Below are 17,425 nucleotides of genomic sequence, written 5' to 3' on the forward strand. Positions count from 1 at the left end.
CCCCCCCCCTTATATTTTCTGTTATTGTTATTTTTTATTTGGTTCATTTTATTTTCACTCTACTGGTTTGCCATGCTACTGGCAAAAATTCTATTTTAATTATTATATATATATATATATATATATATATAAAGATATACACATGGCTCCAAAACAGTTAAAAAAGTTGTTGCTTTCTGCTGTAATGATTCTAAATGTATGGCTGTGTCACTAGTATGGTTTGCCTCACAATTTTAGTTTGTATTTATAGCAAATATTGCACGTTAGGAAAATTTATATTCTACACTAGAGTTAACTAAAGCATTATAATATTGCACTTATTTAATTAAAAAATTTATTACAGTATGCACAACAGTGGACACTTCTCTATGTTAGGACTTGGAGACATAGTAAGTATTATGCTGCATTTTCTTATAATTTTTGTGATTTTTAGAAGTTTTGTGAAAATTAATCGCCTGTTCATCAAACCATATACTTCCACCTAGTGTCTTGTGATTGAACTGTATACAGAATTAATAGTGGCACATTTGGCTTATCATTTAAGCAACCATAATGCCAAAATGAATGATTATGAAAAGTGAAATTTAACATTCTAACTAATTTAAACATCATATAAATTCTTGTTCACTTGTATTTTCCCCATGTTTTTATTATTTTATGAAACTTTCAGCGATTTTGCTTGTATTAAAAAAAAAAAAAAAACTCTGGCTGTGGTAACACACATTGAATGAAATAAAAATACCTCACCCACTACTTAATATTACTCATTTCATATATGAGGGGAAGTTAAGTAAGAAGGTACCCTATTTTTTACTTTAAGTCTAAAAGGTGTGCTTTGAAGTACATATGTTGTTTATGAATACAAGCACTTACACTATTTTTCATCATTATCAATAAGATAGCAATAAGGAAATGTGTCCCAACTATTTCCACATCAGATGATGTGGATGGACTCTATTCCTGTTTCTGCTCTCTCTGCTCATGTTCATCTGACCACTTGCAAACTTGGCACCACTTCTTCATGTATATTGACATAACATCAGAGCTATGCACATCCTGTGAGTTCCAAGTGGATTTTGCTCGATTGGGTGTGTGTTTTGCCCACAGAAACCTATTTACTACTTATACCTCTATCAGTATACACATGCTTAGTATAGATGCCATGTTCTAACTAACACTGTATTAGCACATGGACTAATGCTCATGTGCACTTTATAATTTTTTGTGATTTTTAAAAGTGTCACTAAACTTAACTTGATGCCTACTGGCAGAACCACATACTAAAATTTCCCAAGTTACAGCCCGCTGTAATTGTCCTTGATAGGATGCTTAGTCTATAATAGTCTAGCAGTCCTTTAGCTTTACATAAGTTAAATTAACCCAGTGACACTTGGGTAAGATTTAAAGTTCTGCCTTTCATATGAATTTTTTATAAAAGAATGCTAAATATATAACATAGTACTAATGCTTAACATTTACCAGCACATAATCTCAAATATCTTAAACAAAAATCAAAATTTCAAAATATTTTAATTTCAGATTAATGATATGAGTAATATAAAGTCAAAAATAAGGTTCCAATGGTTAGTTTATTTAATCAGTAAATGTTCTTCCTGGTGACATACTCGTATATTAATTTCTTGCATTTATATCACTTTGTTCAGTCTTTCTACAAAAAGAATAGTTAGAAAAATAAAATGTATCTACATCACTAAAACGTATTTGATCACTTATACCCCCCCCCCCCCAAAGTAATGAAAACATGAACTACTCCATTTCACCGCTCCTGTAAACATTAAAAACAAAGGTAGCCACTTGTGCAAATGCATCATGTACTTAATTTCCTATTTTAAAATAACTCATTAAATTCTGGTTAATATCATAAACTCATTTCCTGATTGAGCTTTTTTGAATGATATATGATTTATCTTTGTAGATGCAAAACTCAATGCAAATATTGTGAACAAACATGGGGTGTGATCAAAAAACTCTGGGATTTAATTTACATCTTGAAATTGTAGCATCGTGCTGACTTACCGCAACATGTTTGTTAACTGATCTAGCATAAGTAGCACATGAACCACCTGTTAACTGCAAAATCAGTCTGAATTATCAGAATCTACCTTGATTGAAGGTGCTTTATATCTTTCATTGCATTTTAAAATTAGTGATTTTACTGGGCATCAAATTTGTTTCAAATTAAAGAAGTCCAACAAAAACCCATAATATTAAAAACAGCATTTGAAGAGGATACCTTGTCAGTCGAAGACTTTTTACTGGTTTGCAAAGTTTTAAGTTTACTCTATTGAGGGTAATCCTAACTCAGGCCTCCCTTCAACTTCAAAAACCAATGATTCGTTTGCTTGTTTTTTTGATCCAATCAAAAATGAGTGGCATTTCTTATGAAATATATCAATCATTTTTAACACAAGATTTGAGAATTCAGCTGTTTCAGTCATGCTGTGCCTGAGATTCTCACTGATGAACACAGAGAATGATGAGTTCTCACATGCCAAGATATCTTTTGTCGGTGTGCTGCTGCTGACTTACACTTTGTTTCTTTCATCATTACTAGTGATGAATTTTGATTATGTGGCTATAACCCAGATATATTGAGTATATATCTTCTCAAGGGAAAATGCTTTTCTTTTTTTTTTTTCAAGGCCCAGAACAGCAAGACAATTTCAGTCAAATGTGGAGATAATGTTTATATTATTTTTGACTCCCACACGGCATTGTTCATTATGAGTTTGTTCCCTATGGTCAAACAGTTTTTTTTTTTTTTTAGGAGCATTAGCAACTAAGGCCATATTGCTCGGGGGATATGCGGTGGTCATTCCCTGACCTTTCCACATCCTCCATATTTGGTGGTCACGAGCTCGAACCCTGGCCTAATCAAGAAGTGTGTGCTGCGCACTGCTGCTCCTGGCTACGGAGCCACCTCACGGTCAAACAGTGAACCAGGTATACTAATTATTAGCAGTTCCAGAATTTAAAGGCTTTGCAGAGACATTAGTATCAGTATGTACAAAGAAACCACTTTGAAGTAGAACCATCAGAATAGCCAGTAAACTTCACTATTTCTCAAATATTAGTTAGTTTCAAGACTGGTTTTGATAATGTGCAGCAGGCTAATCTATAATTTTTTCCTCCTTATGAAAGTTATTGATCATAAGAATCAGCTCTAAAACTAGCAACAGCTCTAAAAAATAAAATTTATAGTGTGTTACAGGCTAGTATCGGTAAGGGTATCCACGTGTTGGACAAGATTTAGCAGCTCCATGGAACGCTAAGTTTTTAATTATATTTAGCCCTTTTATTGACTTAATTGTTATGTTAAATTATTTTGTATAAGTAGCTTATAGTCCTAGTCAAGCTCCTTGGTTTAGTTTGAATTTAGATAGCAAATTTCAAAGTTAATACTTACTGTTTGTAGATTTTACTGTTTGTAACTTGCCTCCATTTTTATGCGATACAATGTATATCCCGAACTAGATAGTGTAATGTTTAACGTAAAACTAGATAGCGAAACATATAGCACTGTATTAGAAATCTGTTAGTATAGTATAGTATTATCATTATCAGTAAAATTTATTAATCTTATTAAATTTCATTGTTAATTAAATTGTACTTAAATGGAATAATGACCCAGACTAGGGCAGCAAAGCAACGCTCACAGATTAGTGGGAGTGCTGTGTGTCAGAGAAGAACTGAAGGGGGCGATTCTCCAACACATCACAGTATTAAAAAATGCGTGAAGTGTGAAATGTTTGCGGACCTGTCTAGAACAGGACATGATTCTAACCAAGGAGGATGTCTTTGTGTGTGTGCTAGGTGCCAATTCAGCGTTCTGATCAGTGTCTATGAGAGTTTGAGTTGTAGGGTAAATGCCCTCGAGGAAATTAATAAGAGGCCCCATAAAGCTGTCAGCTGCACAACTCAATGCCAGAGCTCACTCCTGTGCATCAGGCAACACAGCGGCAATCTCCAGAGCAGAATGTGCTGGTCCCAGAGGAACTAGTTATAGTTGGTGACTCTATTGTCAGGGTGATGGGGAATATATTATGCAAAAAGATAGGTGGAAAAGGACCAGGATATGGCTGCCAGGGGCAAAAGTTGATGACGTTGTAGGGCACATATCATCTTTTAAGGGCACAAAAGGTGATATTGTTGTACATGTTGATGCTAATGATCTTAAGAGTAAGAGATCTGCAGATTTAATTAACAAGTACAGGTCAATGTTGAAAAAAATTTGCAAGCTAGGTTTGAATTTGGAACTGTGTCTGCAATTCTGCCCAGACATGATAGCAGGGTACTCCCATTCCACAAGAACTTTTTTTTCCATTCTTCCAAGAAAACATTAAACAATAAAGGTGATAAGCTAAGCTACAGCCTTAACTCAGCCCCTTTGTTGGATAGATTGGGTTAGATAGAGACTTTTCATCTTTAATAAATTCCACGTTGTTATCGTATAATTCCCTAATCAGTTTAAGCTTTGGGTCAATTGACATCTGTTGTAGGGCTTTCCATAATTCCTTTCCTAGAACAGAGTTGTAAGCCTATTCTGTATTGATGAAGGCCAAGTAGGTATCTTTATTTCTTTCTCTTCTGTTCTCTGCTAGTTGCTGCAGAATAAACAAATTGTACACACATGAGCGACCGGCCCTAAATCCACTTTGTTCTTCGTATAATCTTATCTTTTACCTCCTCACATAATTTTAACTTAAGCACCTTAGAGTACAATCTGGACATTGTGCAATTCACACTTAGGCCTCTGTAGTTCCCAGAATCCTGCCTATTTCCTTTTTTTATAAATGGATGATATATAACTAATTTTCTGTTCCTTCGGTGTTTTTCTTAGCTGTACATGTCTGTTGAACAGCTGTGCAATCAGATCAATTAAACTTGGTGGTCCATACTTAATAAGTTCAATCGCTATGTTCCCGGGGCCTGGTGATTTTTTCTTCTTCAATAACTTTGTGCCATCTAGTACTTGATGTTTTGTAAAATCTATCTTCCCTTTATCCACCAATGGATGGGTAATTATATTCTGATATTGAAGTCGATTTTCGTTAAGGAGGTTATTGTAATGATTTTCCCATGTTAATATATCAATAAAGTTTTCATTTCATCAAGATTCATTTGTTTTTAGTGCTCTCAAGCTTCGCTAACTTCGGATGACTGTGTTCCTCCTAATGAATTACTTAACAAGTACAGGTCAATGTTGAAAAAAAAAAAGCCGCGAGTTAGGGTTGAATTTGAAAGCGTCTGCAATTCTGCTCAGAGATGATAGGAAGGAGTATATAATGAGAGCCTTGTCCATCAATTCGGCCCTGGAGAGATTGCACAAGGCTCACGGGTTGGAATTTTTCTCAGTCTGGTCTGTGCATGTTAACAGTAGAGACTGCTTCTACAGGGATGGAATACACTTAAGTAGAAAGGGTGCAAGAATATTTGCTGATGCTATTGAGGCAGTGTTAGGTCGGTCGGAAAAATGCTAGCTTGGAGGGACTAGTAGATTAACAGTAGCCGCTGACAAAGGTGAAAGTGATTCTTGCACTGCTTCTATTGGGATGAGCAGTGGCCCAGAAAACAAAGTGTAAAGGATTTCAGAGACTGCTGGGAGTCATTGCATAACAAGTAAATACATGGGCTGTGTTAGGGTAGCTAAGAATAGGAACAGGTGCATGTATACTTGTGTGTACACCAATACTAGGAGTTTGGTAAATAAATTTGGTGAATTTGAGGTGTTGGCCAAAACATCAAAGGCAGATATTGTTGGGATATCAGAGATGTGGAGTCACACAGATATAAGGAATGCAGAAATTGAATTTGTGGTACAATATTTACAGAAAGGATAGACAGGACGGGAAGGGAGGAGGGGTTATGCTATTAGTTAAGAAACACACAAAATCCAAGGAAGTGCATCCATTTGATGTTGGTGGACAGTGCAGTGTCGAGTCAGTTTGATGTGACATAAGCATTGGGGAAAAAAATTGAGAGTAGGAGTGTGTTATAGGCCTAATGGCTCTGATGAGTATAATAAACAACTTAACAGAGAAATAGAGAGGGCCAGTAAATCAGATTGTCTTATAATGGGAAGATTTTAATTTCCCAGATATTGACTGGAATTTGGGGGCTGGTCACACACACTAGCAAGGCTTTTGTGGATTTATTGGATGATTGTTTTCTATATCAGCATGTTCGGGAGGCAACTAGAGGGAGTAATACTCTTGATCTGATTATCAGTAGTGATTTTTCATGCATTAAGAATCTGCAGATAAAGGAACCACTAGGTGGCAGTGATCACAGTGTGCTGAAGTGGGATTTACTCAAAGAGGTAACTACCATCAGGGGTAAAGGGAAGGGTTTTTTCTTTCATAAAGGTGACTGTGGTGGTCTGAGACAGTTTTTAAACTATATACGGTAGGACCAACTGATGATGTTACCAACAGCAAATTCGAAATGGGAGGCATTCAAAGAATTAATCTTGGAAGCTACTAGACTTCATACCAACTAAAAAATATTGTTCAAGGTTTAGGCTTAAATGGATGTCAGATGAACTAATGAGAAATATGGCAGAGAAAAAAAAAAAAATGCATGGGATACATAAATGAACAGGTGAAACCAAAGGTTATGATAGATATAAGCTGATCTGCAACGAAGTCACCACAAAAGAGGTTAGGCAGGCAAAGGCAGATTACGAGAAATCTTTGGCAAAGAATGCAAAGAAAAACAGCAAAGAGTTCTTTACTTATGTAAACTCTAGAGGGAAGGGAATGAATCAGATTGGTCCACTTGATATCAGTGGTTCAACTGCTGATGATCCTGCTCACATAGCGAACAAACTAAATGAGTATTTTGCATCTATATTCACACATGAGGAGTTATTCAGGGAGGGGAAGGGGGAGCCAGAGGTGCATTAAACTCTGGCAGTGAACTAGATGATTTTGTAATAACTGAGAGCAAAGTGGAGGAGAAATTTTTGAAGATAAACATAAGGCACCTGGGATGGATGGGATCTATCCAGTTATACATAATTATGAGAGCTTCCTTGGACTCGGTGGAGGTACCCATGGACTGGAGATGTGCAGATGTGACCCCAAATCACAAAGGATGATCAAGGGGCGAAACAAGTAATTACAGACCTGTTAGTTTAACTTCTGTTCCAGGGAAATTAATGGAGTCACCGGTTAAAGAAGCACTGCAGGATCACCTAGACCAGACTTCAGTTATAGCTCGAACGCAACATGGTTTTGTTAAGGGGAAGTCTTGTCTGACCAATTTGATTGAATACTATGATGTGGTCACAAAGGAACTGGATGCAAATAATAATTTTGATATCATATATTTGGATCTTAGAAAGGCTTTTGTTACTGTTGCACATGGAAGACTGCTGCACAAATTGGAGCAGTGTGGCATTGGAGGCAAATTTCTGGTATGGATAAAGGCAGGGGTGGCCAACTTAATTTATGATGCGATTGACTTTTTTTCTTCAAAATATGCCATGATCTACCATCTCAAGAAGTTCATTGCACATGGTTAAAAAGGTTAATCAACACAAAATGGAAAATGTTTATAAATTTTAAAATTAAATACCATTCAGAATTCTTATTATAAATTCATACATACATAAATTTTTAATTTATGTGAAGTTTGTGTCTTAATGTCATCTGCCAAGCTTTCAAAATGGGGATATACTGTGATAAGTATAAACATAAGATTGTATATACCATGTTTGTATACAATAAAGATTATATTATATATATAAAGCCAACCATAAAGAATTTTCTGTATGCAAGTCCTTAAGAGTAGAGTGATTCTTCTTCTTTTTTTTTTTTTTCCAAATATGAAAAGGCCGATTCACATAGATATGTGGAACCAAAACAGGTATTTAAAAATTCACTGCATTTTTTTACAGTACTTTTCTCTTCAAACATATTTCCAAAAGTCTTTTTCTGATGACCTGGCTTTTAGGAAGATATTGTTTTGCAGTGTAATAATTTCATTTTCAAGTAATATTTTCTCAGTGTGAAAAATCTGAGCAATTTTTTCTGCAATTTGTTTCGTATCTTAGTCGACCTTAAATGGACAAGAAATATATTGAACAATGTCTTCAATTGTTTGAAAATCACTGAATCTGGTTTCAAAATCATCCACAACTTTCTCAATTTCAGAAACATATTTCTCACTATTAAATTCAAAAAAAGGATACTTTTGCAAATGACCTTGCATATTTGCAAAATGATCGTTTTTTTTTTTTTTTTTTTTTTTTTTTTGAGATCCTTAACCATTGCCAAAAATTGATATTTATATGCAGAAATACTACTAATCATGTCACCCATATTTTTATTTTTTCCTCTTAATTCCAAATTTAGCTCACTTAATTTACTGGTAAAATCTGCTTGCTTTTATCGGATAAAAATCAGAACCTTGCTCAATTGTTTACAAATTAAAAAATGGCTTGGAAATCTTACCTTTTTGATATATTTGAAAAACTTGTTGATTTAAATATGTCATCAGGGACAGGGAACAAATATTTTAATACTCTGTGATAAAATAGAAGCTTAATATTTGGAAAACTGAATTTGAGCATAATAATACTGAAATGTTCCCATGTTAATAGTAATAATATTGACATTTTACAATTTAGGGATATCAGTCACTCACATGACAATGCTAATTAAGAATTTTTCCAAATAATTTTATTTATCTTCAGAAAAAAAAGTTGTATTGGATTCGTGATCCCTTTGCTTTTGAAATTTCTTCATGCCCCGAAATCACCATTCAGCAAAAGGAAGATCTTATCGACCTGTCATCTGACAAAGCATTATGTGCTCATTTTAAGACTACAACTTGTGAAAAATTTTGGCTTTCTCTTAATGGTGATACAAACATTGCTACCTTTTGGGTCTACGTATTTATGAGAGGTTGGTTTCTCAAAATTAACAACTATTAAAACAAAACAGCATTCCAGACTTCATCCAGAAGGTGACATGAAATTAGCAATTTCAAATATTATCGTTTATCCAGATTCATCCTTCTCATTAATCGTTTTGTTTTGTAATTTTAATTGAAGAATAAGAATTTGATTTGTTGTATTCAGTTAAAATATTAAACAATTATTTTAATGTGTAAATTAAAAAGGAAACAAATTTTTTTTATTCCTTTCTCAGTACTCGAATAAAATTTTCTACTACATAATTTGTAAAATAATAAGAGGAGTTTACCTCAATATAGTATGTAGAACACTTCCGTATGATACTCTCCAGAAATTAAAATGGAAAAGACGAAAAAATCGACAACTTACTGGTACATTAGAGTAAAATATAAATAATTAAATAATTAAAAACCAATTGGTTTTTTTTTTCGTTAAATTGCGTTAAATTGATGTTTAATTGTTTTAAATTGATTTGAAATGTGTTAAATTGGTTTTTAATTATTTATATTTTACTCTAATTTACCGGTAAGTTGACGATTTTTTTCGTTTTAATTTCTGGAGAGTATCATATGGAAGTGTTCTACATACTATATTGAGGTAAACTCCTCTTATTATTTTACAAATACAGTGGATTCTGGTTATTTGGGCCACCGGTTAATCGGGGCAGCCGTTTATTTGGGGCAAATCTTAAAAAACAGAAACCAATCGAGAAAATAGCCAGGATTTACTTCGCTTAATTGGGACAGCATGCCGTTTAATTGGGGCAGGAGACTGCAGCACTGGAGATTACCCTACAATTGTCTCTGACGGTACCACGTGGTTCGGTCAAAATTCTGGAGGTCACAACCATAAAATAATAAAAACAATTAGCTGTCACCTGTTTATTGGGCTTTTCTGTTAGTGAAACGGACAGTAAACTCGATCTTACTGAATATGCGATAATACCGACAGCTGGAATTCTGTGGGTTATTATGGTGAAATGTGTTTACACTTCCATGAAATCTTCAATCATATAAAAAAATTAATTTTCAGATCTTCTCTTCATTCGTATTTTTAAAGCTTTGTAACTCGTTACTCGGTTCTCACTTGTGCGTATTGTGTTACTTGAAATTTGTGTGTGCCGTGTTCTTTGTTATTGATTGCTTATCTTTTTACTGTTTTAAATTTTAACTCCCACCCACAAATGTCAGTGAACAGAAATGACAACTAGTTCGTATGCACATATCACAGTACGTATTAATTATTCCGATAATGATGTATATTCTTCCGATTTTCACGTATTTTTTAATTGGTAAGGTAATAAAAGGTAAATTTCTGTTTAACATATCTTTGCTTTTATAGCCTGTGGATAATATTCCTCCTATTTTCGCTAATTAGCATCGCTGTTTAATAGAATTAAATTCACAAACGTGATCACAATGACCGGGGCTTACTGCACGTCGTATAGAACAGTACTTTACTATGTTGAGTTAGCATTAGCATTAGCATTAGTAGAGGCATTTGATGCAAGAAAGCAAGCTTATGCAGCATCAGCCAAAAAAAAAAAAAAAAGAAAAAAGAAAAAAAACCACTACCACTTCACCCCTCTGTTCGTTCAAAATACCTGTCCAGCTGAGCCTTAAACTTATTTAGGCTATCAACCTCCACGACAAGGGATGGAAGTCTGTTCCACCAACCAACCACTCGCTGGCTAAAGGCAAATTTCCGCACGTCTATCCTACATCTGTCTTTCCTCAATTTGAATTTATGCCCTCTCAGGTGATTATTCTGAGCTAGAGGAAGAATCCCATCAGCATTGAGCATGCTCAAACCACTCAATGCTTTATACACCTCTATCAGATCACCTCGCTGGTGCCTAGTCTCCAGACACTGTAATTTGCAAATCTTAAGCCTTTCTTTGTAAGAGCACCCCTTTGTTCCATTCACTAATCTTGTTGCCCTTCTCTGTACTCGTTCCAGCAGCTCTACATCCTTCTTGAAATGAGGCCTCCAGGCCTGTATACAGTACTCTAGGTGTGGCCTGACCATTGCCTTATACAAGGGAATAATCACCTCCTTATCCCTGCTAGAAAAATTCCTATATATCATTGACAATACACCATGTGCTACTCTTGCAGCCCGTCTGCACTGCTCAGAGAACTTCATATCTGCCTGCACAACCACCCCCAGGTCCCTTTCATTTTCTACCACTGTCAGTGTAATACCACAGAGTTGATACGTTGCTCTGGGGTTGCTGTTTCCCATGTGTAATACTTTACATTTGTCAATGATAAACTTCATTTGCCACCTCTCAGCCCATCTGCTCAACCTTTCCAGATCCTGTTGCAGCAGCATAGTGTCAGTAGTGTCCTTGACAACCCTGCCTACCTTTGTATCGTCTGCAAACTTCGACATTAAGCTTGATATACCATCATCAATATCATTTATGAATACAGAAAACAATAATGGACCCAACACTGAGCCCTGAGGGACTCCACTAATAACATTAGTCCACGACGAGCAGTGTCCATTGATTACCACTCTCTGTCTTCTCCCCCTCAGCCACCCCTTTACCCACAGCAGCAATTTGCCTCCAATGTTACACTGCTCCAATTTGTGCAGCAGTCTTCCATGTGCAACAGTATCAAAAGCCTTTCTAAGATCCAAGTATATAATATCAAAGTTATTCCCTGCATCCAGTTCCTTTGTGACTGCATCATAGTATCCAATTAAATTGTCAGGCAAGACTTCCCCTTAACAAAACCATGCTGTGTCCGAGCTATAACTGAAGTCTTGTCTAAATGATCCTGCAGTGCTTCTTTAACTAGTGCCTCCATTAATTTTCCTTGAACAGAAGTTAAACTCACAGGTCTATAATTGCTTGTGTCAGCTTTTGATCCTCCTTTGTGAATTGGGGTCACATTTGCACATCTCCAGTCTATGGGTACCTCCTCCGAGTCCAAGGAAGCTCTCATAATTATGGCTAAGGGTTTGCTTACTTCCTTTGCTGCCTCCTTTAATATAACTGGATAGATCCCATCCACCCCAGGTGCCTTCCTTGTGTTTATCTTCAACAATTTCTCCTCCACTTTACTCTCAGTTATTACAAGATTCTCTAGCTTACTGCTAGAGTTGAATACACCTCTGGCATTCCCCTCGCTAAATAACTCCTCATGTGTGAATGTCGATGCAAAATATTCATTTAGTTTGTTAGCTACCTGAGCAGGATCATCAACAGTTGACCCATCGATATCAAGTGGACCAATCTGATTCATCCCCTTCCTTCTAGAGTTTACATAAGTAAAGAACTCTTTGCTGTTTTTCTTTGCATCCCTTGCCAAAGATTTCTCGTAATCTGCCTTCGCCTGCCTAACCTCCTTTGTAACTTGGTTACAGATCAACTTGTATCTATCATAGGCTTCTGTGTCATGTGTTAATTTGTATGTATCCCATGCATGTTTCTTCTCTGCCATATGCCTCATCAATTCATCTGACATCCATTTAGGCCTAAACCTTGAACAATATTTCTTAGTTGGTATGTAAAGTCTAGTAGCTTCCAAGATAAGTTCTTTGAATGCTTCCCATTTTGCATTTACTGTTGGTAACATCATCAGTTGGTCCCACTGTATAGAATTTAAATACTGTCTCAGTCCATCGTAGTCGCCTTTACGAAAGCAATAACCCTTCCCTGTACCCCTAATGGTAGTTACCTCTTTGAGTAAATCCCACTTCAGCACACTGTGATCACTGCCACCTAGTGGTTCATTTATCTGCAGATTCTTAATGCATGAAGAATCACTGCTGATAATCAAATCAAGAGTATTCCTCCCTCTAGTTGCCTCCCGAACATCCTGATGTAGAAAACAATCATCCAATAAATCCACAAAAGCCTTGCTAGTGTGTGAGAGACCAGCCCACAAATTCCAGTCAATATCTGGGAAATTAAAATCTCCCATTATAAGACTCTCTGATTTACTGGTCCACTCTATTTCCCTGTACAGTTTCTTATTATATTCATCAGAGTCATTAGGCCTATAGCACACTCCTACTCTCAATTTTGATCTCCCAATGCTTATGTCACACCAAACTGACTCGACACTGCACTGTCCAGCGATGTCCACTGGCTTCACTTCCTTGGATTTTATGTATTTCTTAACTAATAGCATAACCCCTCCTCCCTTCCTATCCAGTCTGTCTTTTCTGTAGACGTTGCACTCCCCAAATTCCAGTTCTGCATTCCTTATATCTGTGTGACACCAATTCTCTGATATCCCAACAATATCTGCCTTTGATGTTTTGAGCAATACCTCAAATTCATCAAATTTATTTACTGAACTCCTAGCATCGGTGTACAAGCAAGTATACATGCACCTATATCTATTCTTAGCTACCCTAACACAACCCATGTGTTTACTTGTACCGCAATGGCTCCCAGCAGTCTCTGAAATATCCTGAATCTTGTTTTTCAGGCTTCTGCTCATTCCAATAGAAGCAGTGCAAGAATCTCTTTCACCTCTGCCAGTGGCTACTGTTAATCTATTTGTCTTTGTATCCCCCCAAGCTAGCAGTTTTCCGACCCACCTAACACTGCCTCGATAGCATCAGCAAATATTCTTGCACCCTTTCTATTTAAGTGTATCCCATCCCTGTAGAAGCAATGTCTCCTGTTAACAAGTACAGTCCAGGCTGAAAAAAAATTCTACCCCTTGAGCCTTGCACAATCTTTCCAGGGCCGAATTGATCGACAAGGCTCTCATCATATACTCCCTCCTATTGTGTCTGGGCAGAATTGCAGACACTTTCAAATTCAACCCTATTTCACGGCTTTTTTTCAACAGTGACCTGTACTTGTTAAGCAATTCTGCCGGTCTCCTACTCTTGATATCGTTAGTGCGCACGTGTACAACTATATCACCTTTTGTTCCCTTAAAAGATGATATCTGCTCTACAACGTCATCAACCTTTGCCCCTGGCAGACATACCCTGGTCCTGTTCCACCTATCCTTTTTACAAAGCATGTTCCCCGTTTCCCTGACAATAGAGTCACCAACAACTACTAGTTCCTTTGGGACCAGCGCATTCTGCCTTGGGGGTTGCCGCTGTGTTTCACGATGACCAAGTGCAAGCTCTGGCGTTGATGTGGGCAGCTGAGAGCTTGATGGGCCCCTCAATTTAGTTCCTTCGAGGGCATGCACCCTGTCCTTCAAGCTCTCATATAGGCCCATAAGAACGCTGAGTTGTTGCCTGATTTCGATACACTCCTTGCATCGTGCACACACAAAGACATCCCCCATGGCAATATCATGTCCCGTACCTGAATGCTCCACAAACATCATGCAAGCTGTGCATTTTAGAAGGCTGTGACTCAGAAGGCAACTGCCCCCCTCAGTTCTCCTCTGAGCCACAGCACTTCCATTAGCTTGAGCCTTTTGTTTTGGTGCTCTGGTCTGAGTCATGATTACTTTTAATTTAAATAAAATTTCAATTTCAGTTTATAACCCTAACTTATCTCCCAACACAGCTATAACGGGATATATATTTTTAGCGTCAAGTATTAATCAATCAGTCTAGTATTAATTATCTACGAGTTCCCTTTATATAACTTCCGTATCAGTTATGTATTAATTAATTATACGTATTTATTAGATTACGTTTGTAATCTAAGTCGGTATATATATTTAGTTAAAAGTGCAATTTAAATGCCAACGAAGTTGAACACGTTTAATAGATTTTACCGATCGCTGAAAATATTATAACGTATACTATACTTACGCTATCTAGGTTCGATATATAACGATCGTATGACAAAGACAAAGGCGGAAGTTACGAACGGTAATCTATGGACACTTAAGTATTAATTAACTTTCAAATCTCGCTGTCCAAATTCAGAATAAACCAACGATCCTTACTAGGTCTATAAGCTACTTACAAAAAATAATTTGATGTAAAAGATATTCAATAAGCGGCTAAATTTGGCTAAAAAAACTTCTCGTTCAGCGGAGTTGTAACTTGTAACACGTGGATTTGATACCCTTACCGATACTTTTATGCAATTACAAGGCCGAGTAAAGAATAAATACACCAGATTAATCAGAAATATCACAAAATAATGCTATACTACTAAATTTAAATCAAAAGTTTTAGAAAAACAATAATTTCAAATCAATAAATAAGAAAAATCCACTTAGCGGCTTTGAACATGTCTGGCCCGTACTAGCCTCGTCAGCAGACCCAAGTTCGTTGTAATGTGATTTGATTGTACAGTAAACCCCCGCTATTCACGGGGGTTACGTTCCTGAGAAATGCCGCGAATACCGAAAACCCGAATACTGAGTTATGGCTTCCATAGTAATAAAGGGATTCCGTTCCAAAGTATGAAATATATAAGAAAAACTAGTCAAAAATTTTGTCTATGTATGTATTATATGTACCTTCATAATATGACTATGTAATTTCTTTACATTTAACATAGTGAAATGCAAGCATATGGCATCGAAATGGAAACAATTTAATATTAAATGTAATATTTATTAGAAATTTCAAACAAATCTTTCAAACCAGCGCCTTTGCTAGGAAAAAAAAAAAAAACTTATCTCGCCAGTGCTATCACCAGTTTCGCTAGGAAAAAAAAAACTTATCCCGCCAGTGCTATCACCAGTTTCGCTAAAGTTTCGATAAAGGAGTTTTGCCTTTTCACAAATGATGAGTGAACTTAACGGAATTTTATTTTGAGTTTGGTCTTCTATCCACAGATTTAAAGCCTTTTCTATTTTTTCTAATTTAACATCACGAGTTACAGAGCAAATTTTTGAAGCAATTAGCGCATTTTCATGGACGCTACGGCGGATTTTTTCTTCCGATTTTTTGATTGATCGTACCGTTGACTCATTGATTTTATAATGTTTTGCCACTGAGGAGACACTTTCACCATTATTCCCTTGTATAAGGCAATGGTCAGGCCACACCTAGAGTACTGTATACAGGTCTGGAAGCCTCATTTCAAGAAGGATGTAGAGCTGCTGGAACGAATTAAGAGAAGGGCAACAAGATTAGTGAATGGAACAAAGGGGTGCTCTTACTAAGAAAGGCTTAAGTTTTGCAAATTACAGTGTCTGGAGACTAGGCACCAGCAAGGTGATCTGATAGAGGTGTATAAAGCCTTGAATGGTTTGAGCATGCTCAATGCTGATGGGATTCTTCCTCTAGCTCAGAATAATCACCTGAGAGGGCATAAATTCAAATTGAGGAAAGACAGATGTAGGATAGACGTGCGGAAATTTGCCGTTAGCCAGCGGGTGGTTGGTTGGTGGAACAGACTTCCATCCCTTGTCGTGGAGGTTGATAGCCTAAATAAGTTTAAGGCTCAGCTGGACAGGTATTTTGAACGAACAGAGGGGTGAAGTGGAAGTGGTTTTTTTTTTTTTTCCTTTTTTGGCTGATGCTGCATAAGCTTGCTTTCTTGCATCAAATGCATCTGCTAATGCTAAATTTTGTCTAATAACTCAATTTTATTCGCTAATGTCATCACCTTCTTTGATATTTTAACATTTCTCTTGTTATTCGTAGCCATATTTTTGTATGGGTTAGAAAGAACTTGTCCACAATAAAGTCACTTTCTTCCATTAACACACTCGAAAAAGTCTGTTTTACACTGCAAAACGGTTGATTTATCACTTTTGTAAGCATATAAATTGATAAATTTATTCAATTTATAAGCATATAAATTAAAAGCAAACGACGAAAACTTCTATTACAAGCGCATAACAAATACTGAACAAGGATTAGCGAAAAACATTCACGCTCGCGATTTTGTCACCCCACCCACTGAGCGCTGTTTTGACCGGGAAAGATAATTTTAGCCACGCCCATGTTTTTTTATGGGATAATATTCACGGCACCTTAAAATTCACATATTTTTAGGTTTCATTTTATATTAAATCAGCGATCGCGAATACGCGAAACCGTGAATACAGATACCGCGAATAGCAAGGGTTTACTGTACAGTAAACCAGTTGTATAAGGGGGGGGGGGGCATTGTATTTTTAACTATTTACATGAAACTTTGGATAATTGGGACAGCTGCTTAATCGGGCCAAAATGCTCTAGGCCCGATGTGTCCCAAATAACCGGAATGGACTGTATTAATATCAACGTAGAATGTATTGAGTATTACAGCTCTGAGTCATACTATCTACTACATAATTTATAAAATGTCATTTTTCTTCTCTAAAAATCTGGTCATCCTACCTCAGGGTTTACACTGAAGAGTCACGTCAATTTTATATTTAATAAAGGGGTCACAAGCAAAATAAGTTTGCATGCTACTGCAATATGTCTTTAAAGCTTCATTTGCTAAGTGCCCGTTTAGACTCTCCCCCCCTTTCTGAAAACTTGGAAGCGGTCTCCGATGAACATGGTGAAAGGTTTCACCAAGGTATTTTTCAAGTGGAAAAAAGATACCAGAGAAAATGGAGTCCAAATATGCTTGATTGCAGACTACTGTTG

The 17,425-nt window shown here is 36.5% G+C and overlaps 1 protein-coding gene across 2 annotated transcripts in view; it reads left to right on the forward strand.

Moving 5' to 3' along the window:
* Positions 1–17,425, forward strand: part of SppL (signal peptide peptidase-like protein) — a 280,619-nt gene that overhangs the window by 244,584 nt on the left and 18,610 nt on the right. For both annotated transcript variants that reach the window (XM_090384387.1, XM_090384379.1), the window contains one exon: positions 344–389. In XM_090384387.1, coding sequence (XP_090240513.1) covers positions 344–389 — 46 coding nt within the window. The remainder of the gene's footprint in view (positions 1–343; positions 390–17,425) is intronic.

The sequence above is a fragment of the Mastigoproctus giganteus genome, chromosome 1 (assembly GCF_048544385.1).
Source record: "Mastigoproctus giganteus isolate SK-2022 chromosome 1, ASM4854438v1, whole genome shotgun sequence".
NCBI lineage: Eukaryota > Metazoa > Arthropoda > Arachnida > Uropygi > Thelyphonidae > Mastigoproctus > Mastigoproctus giganteus.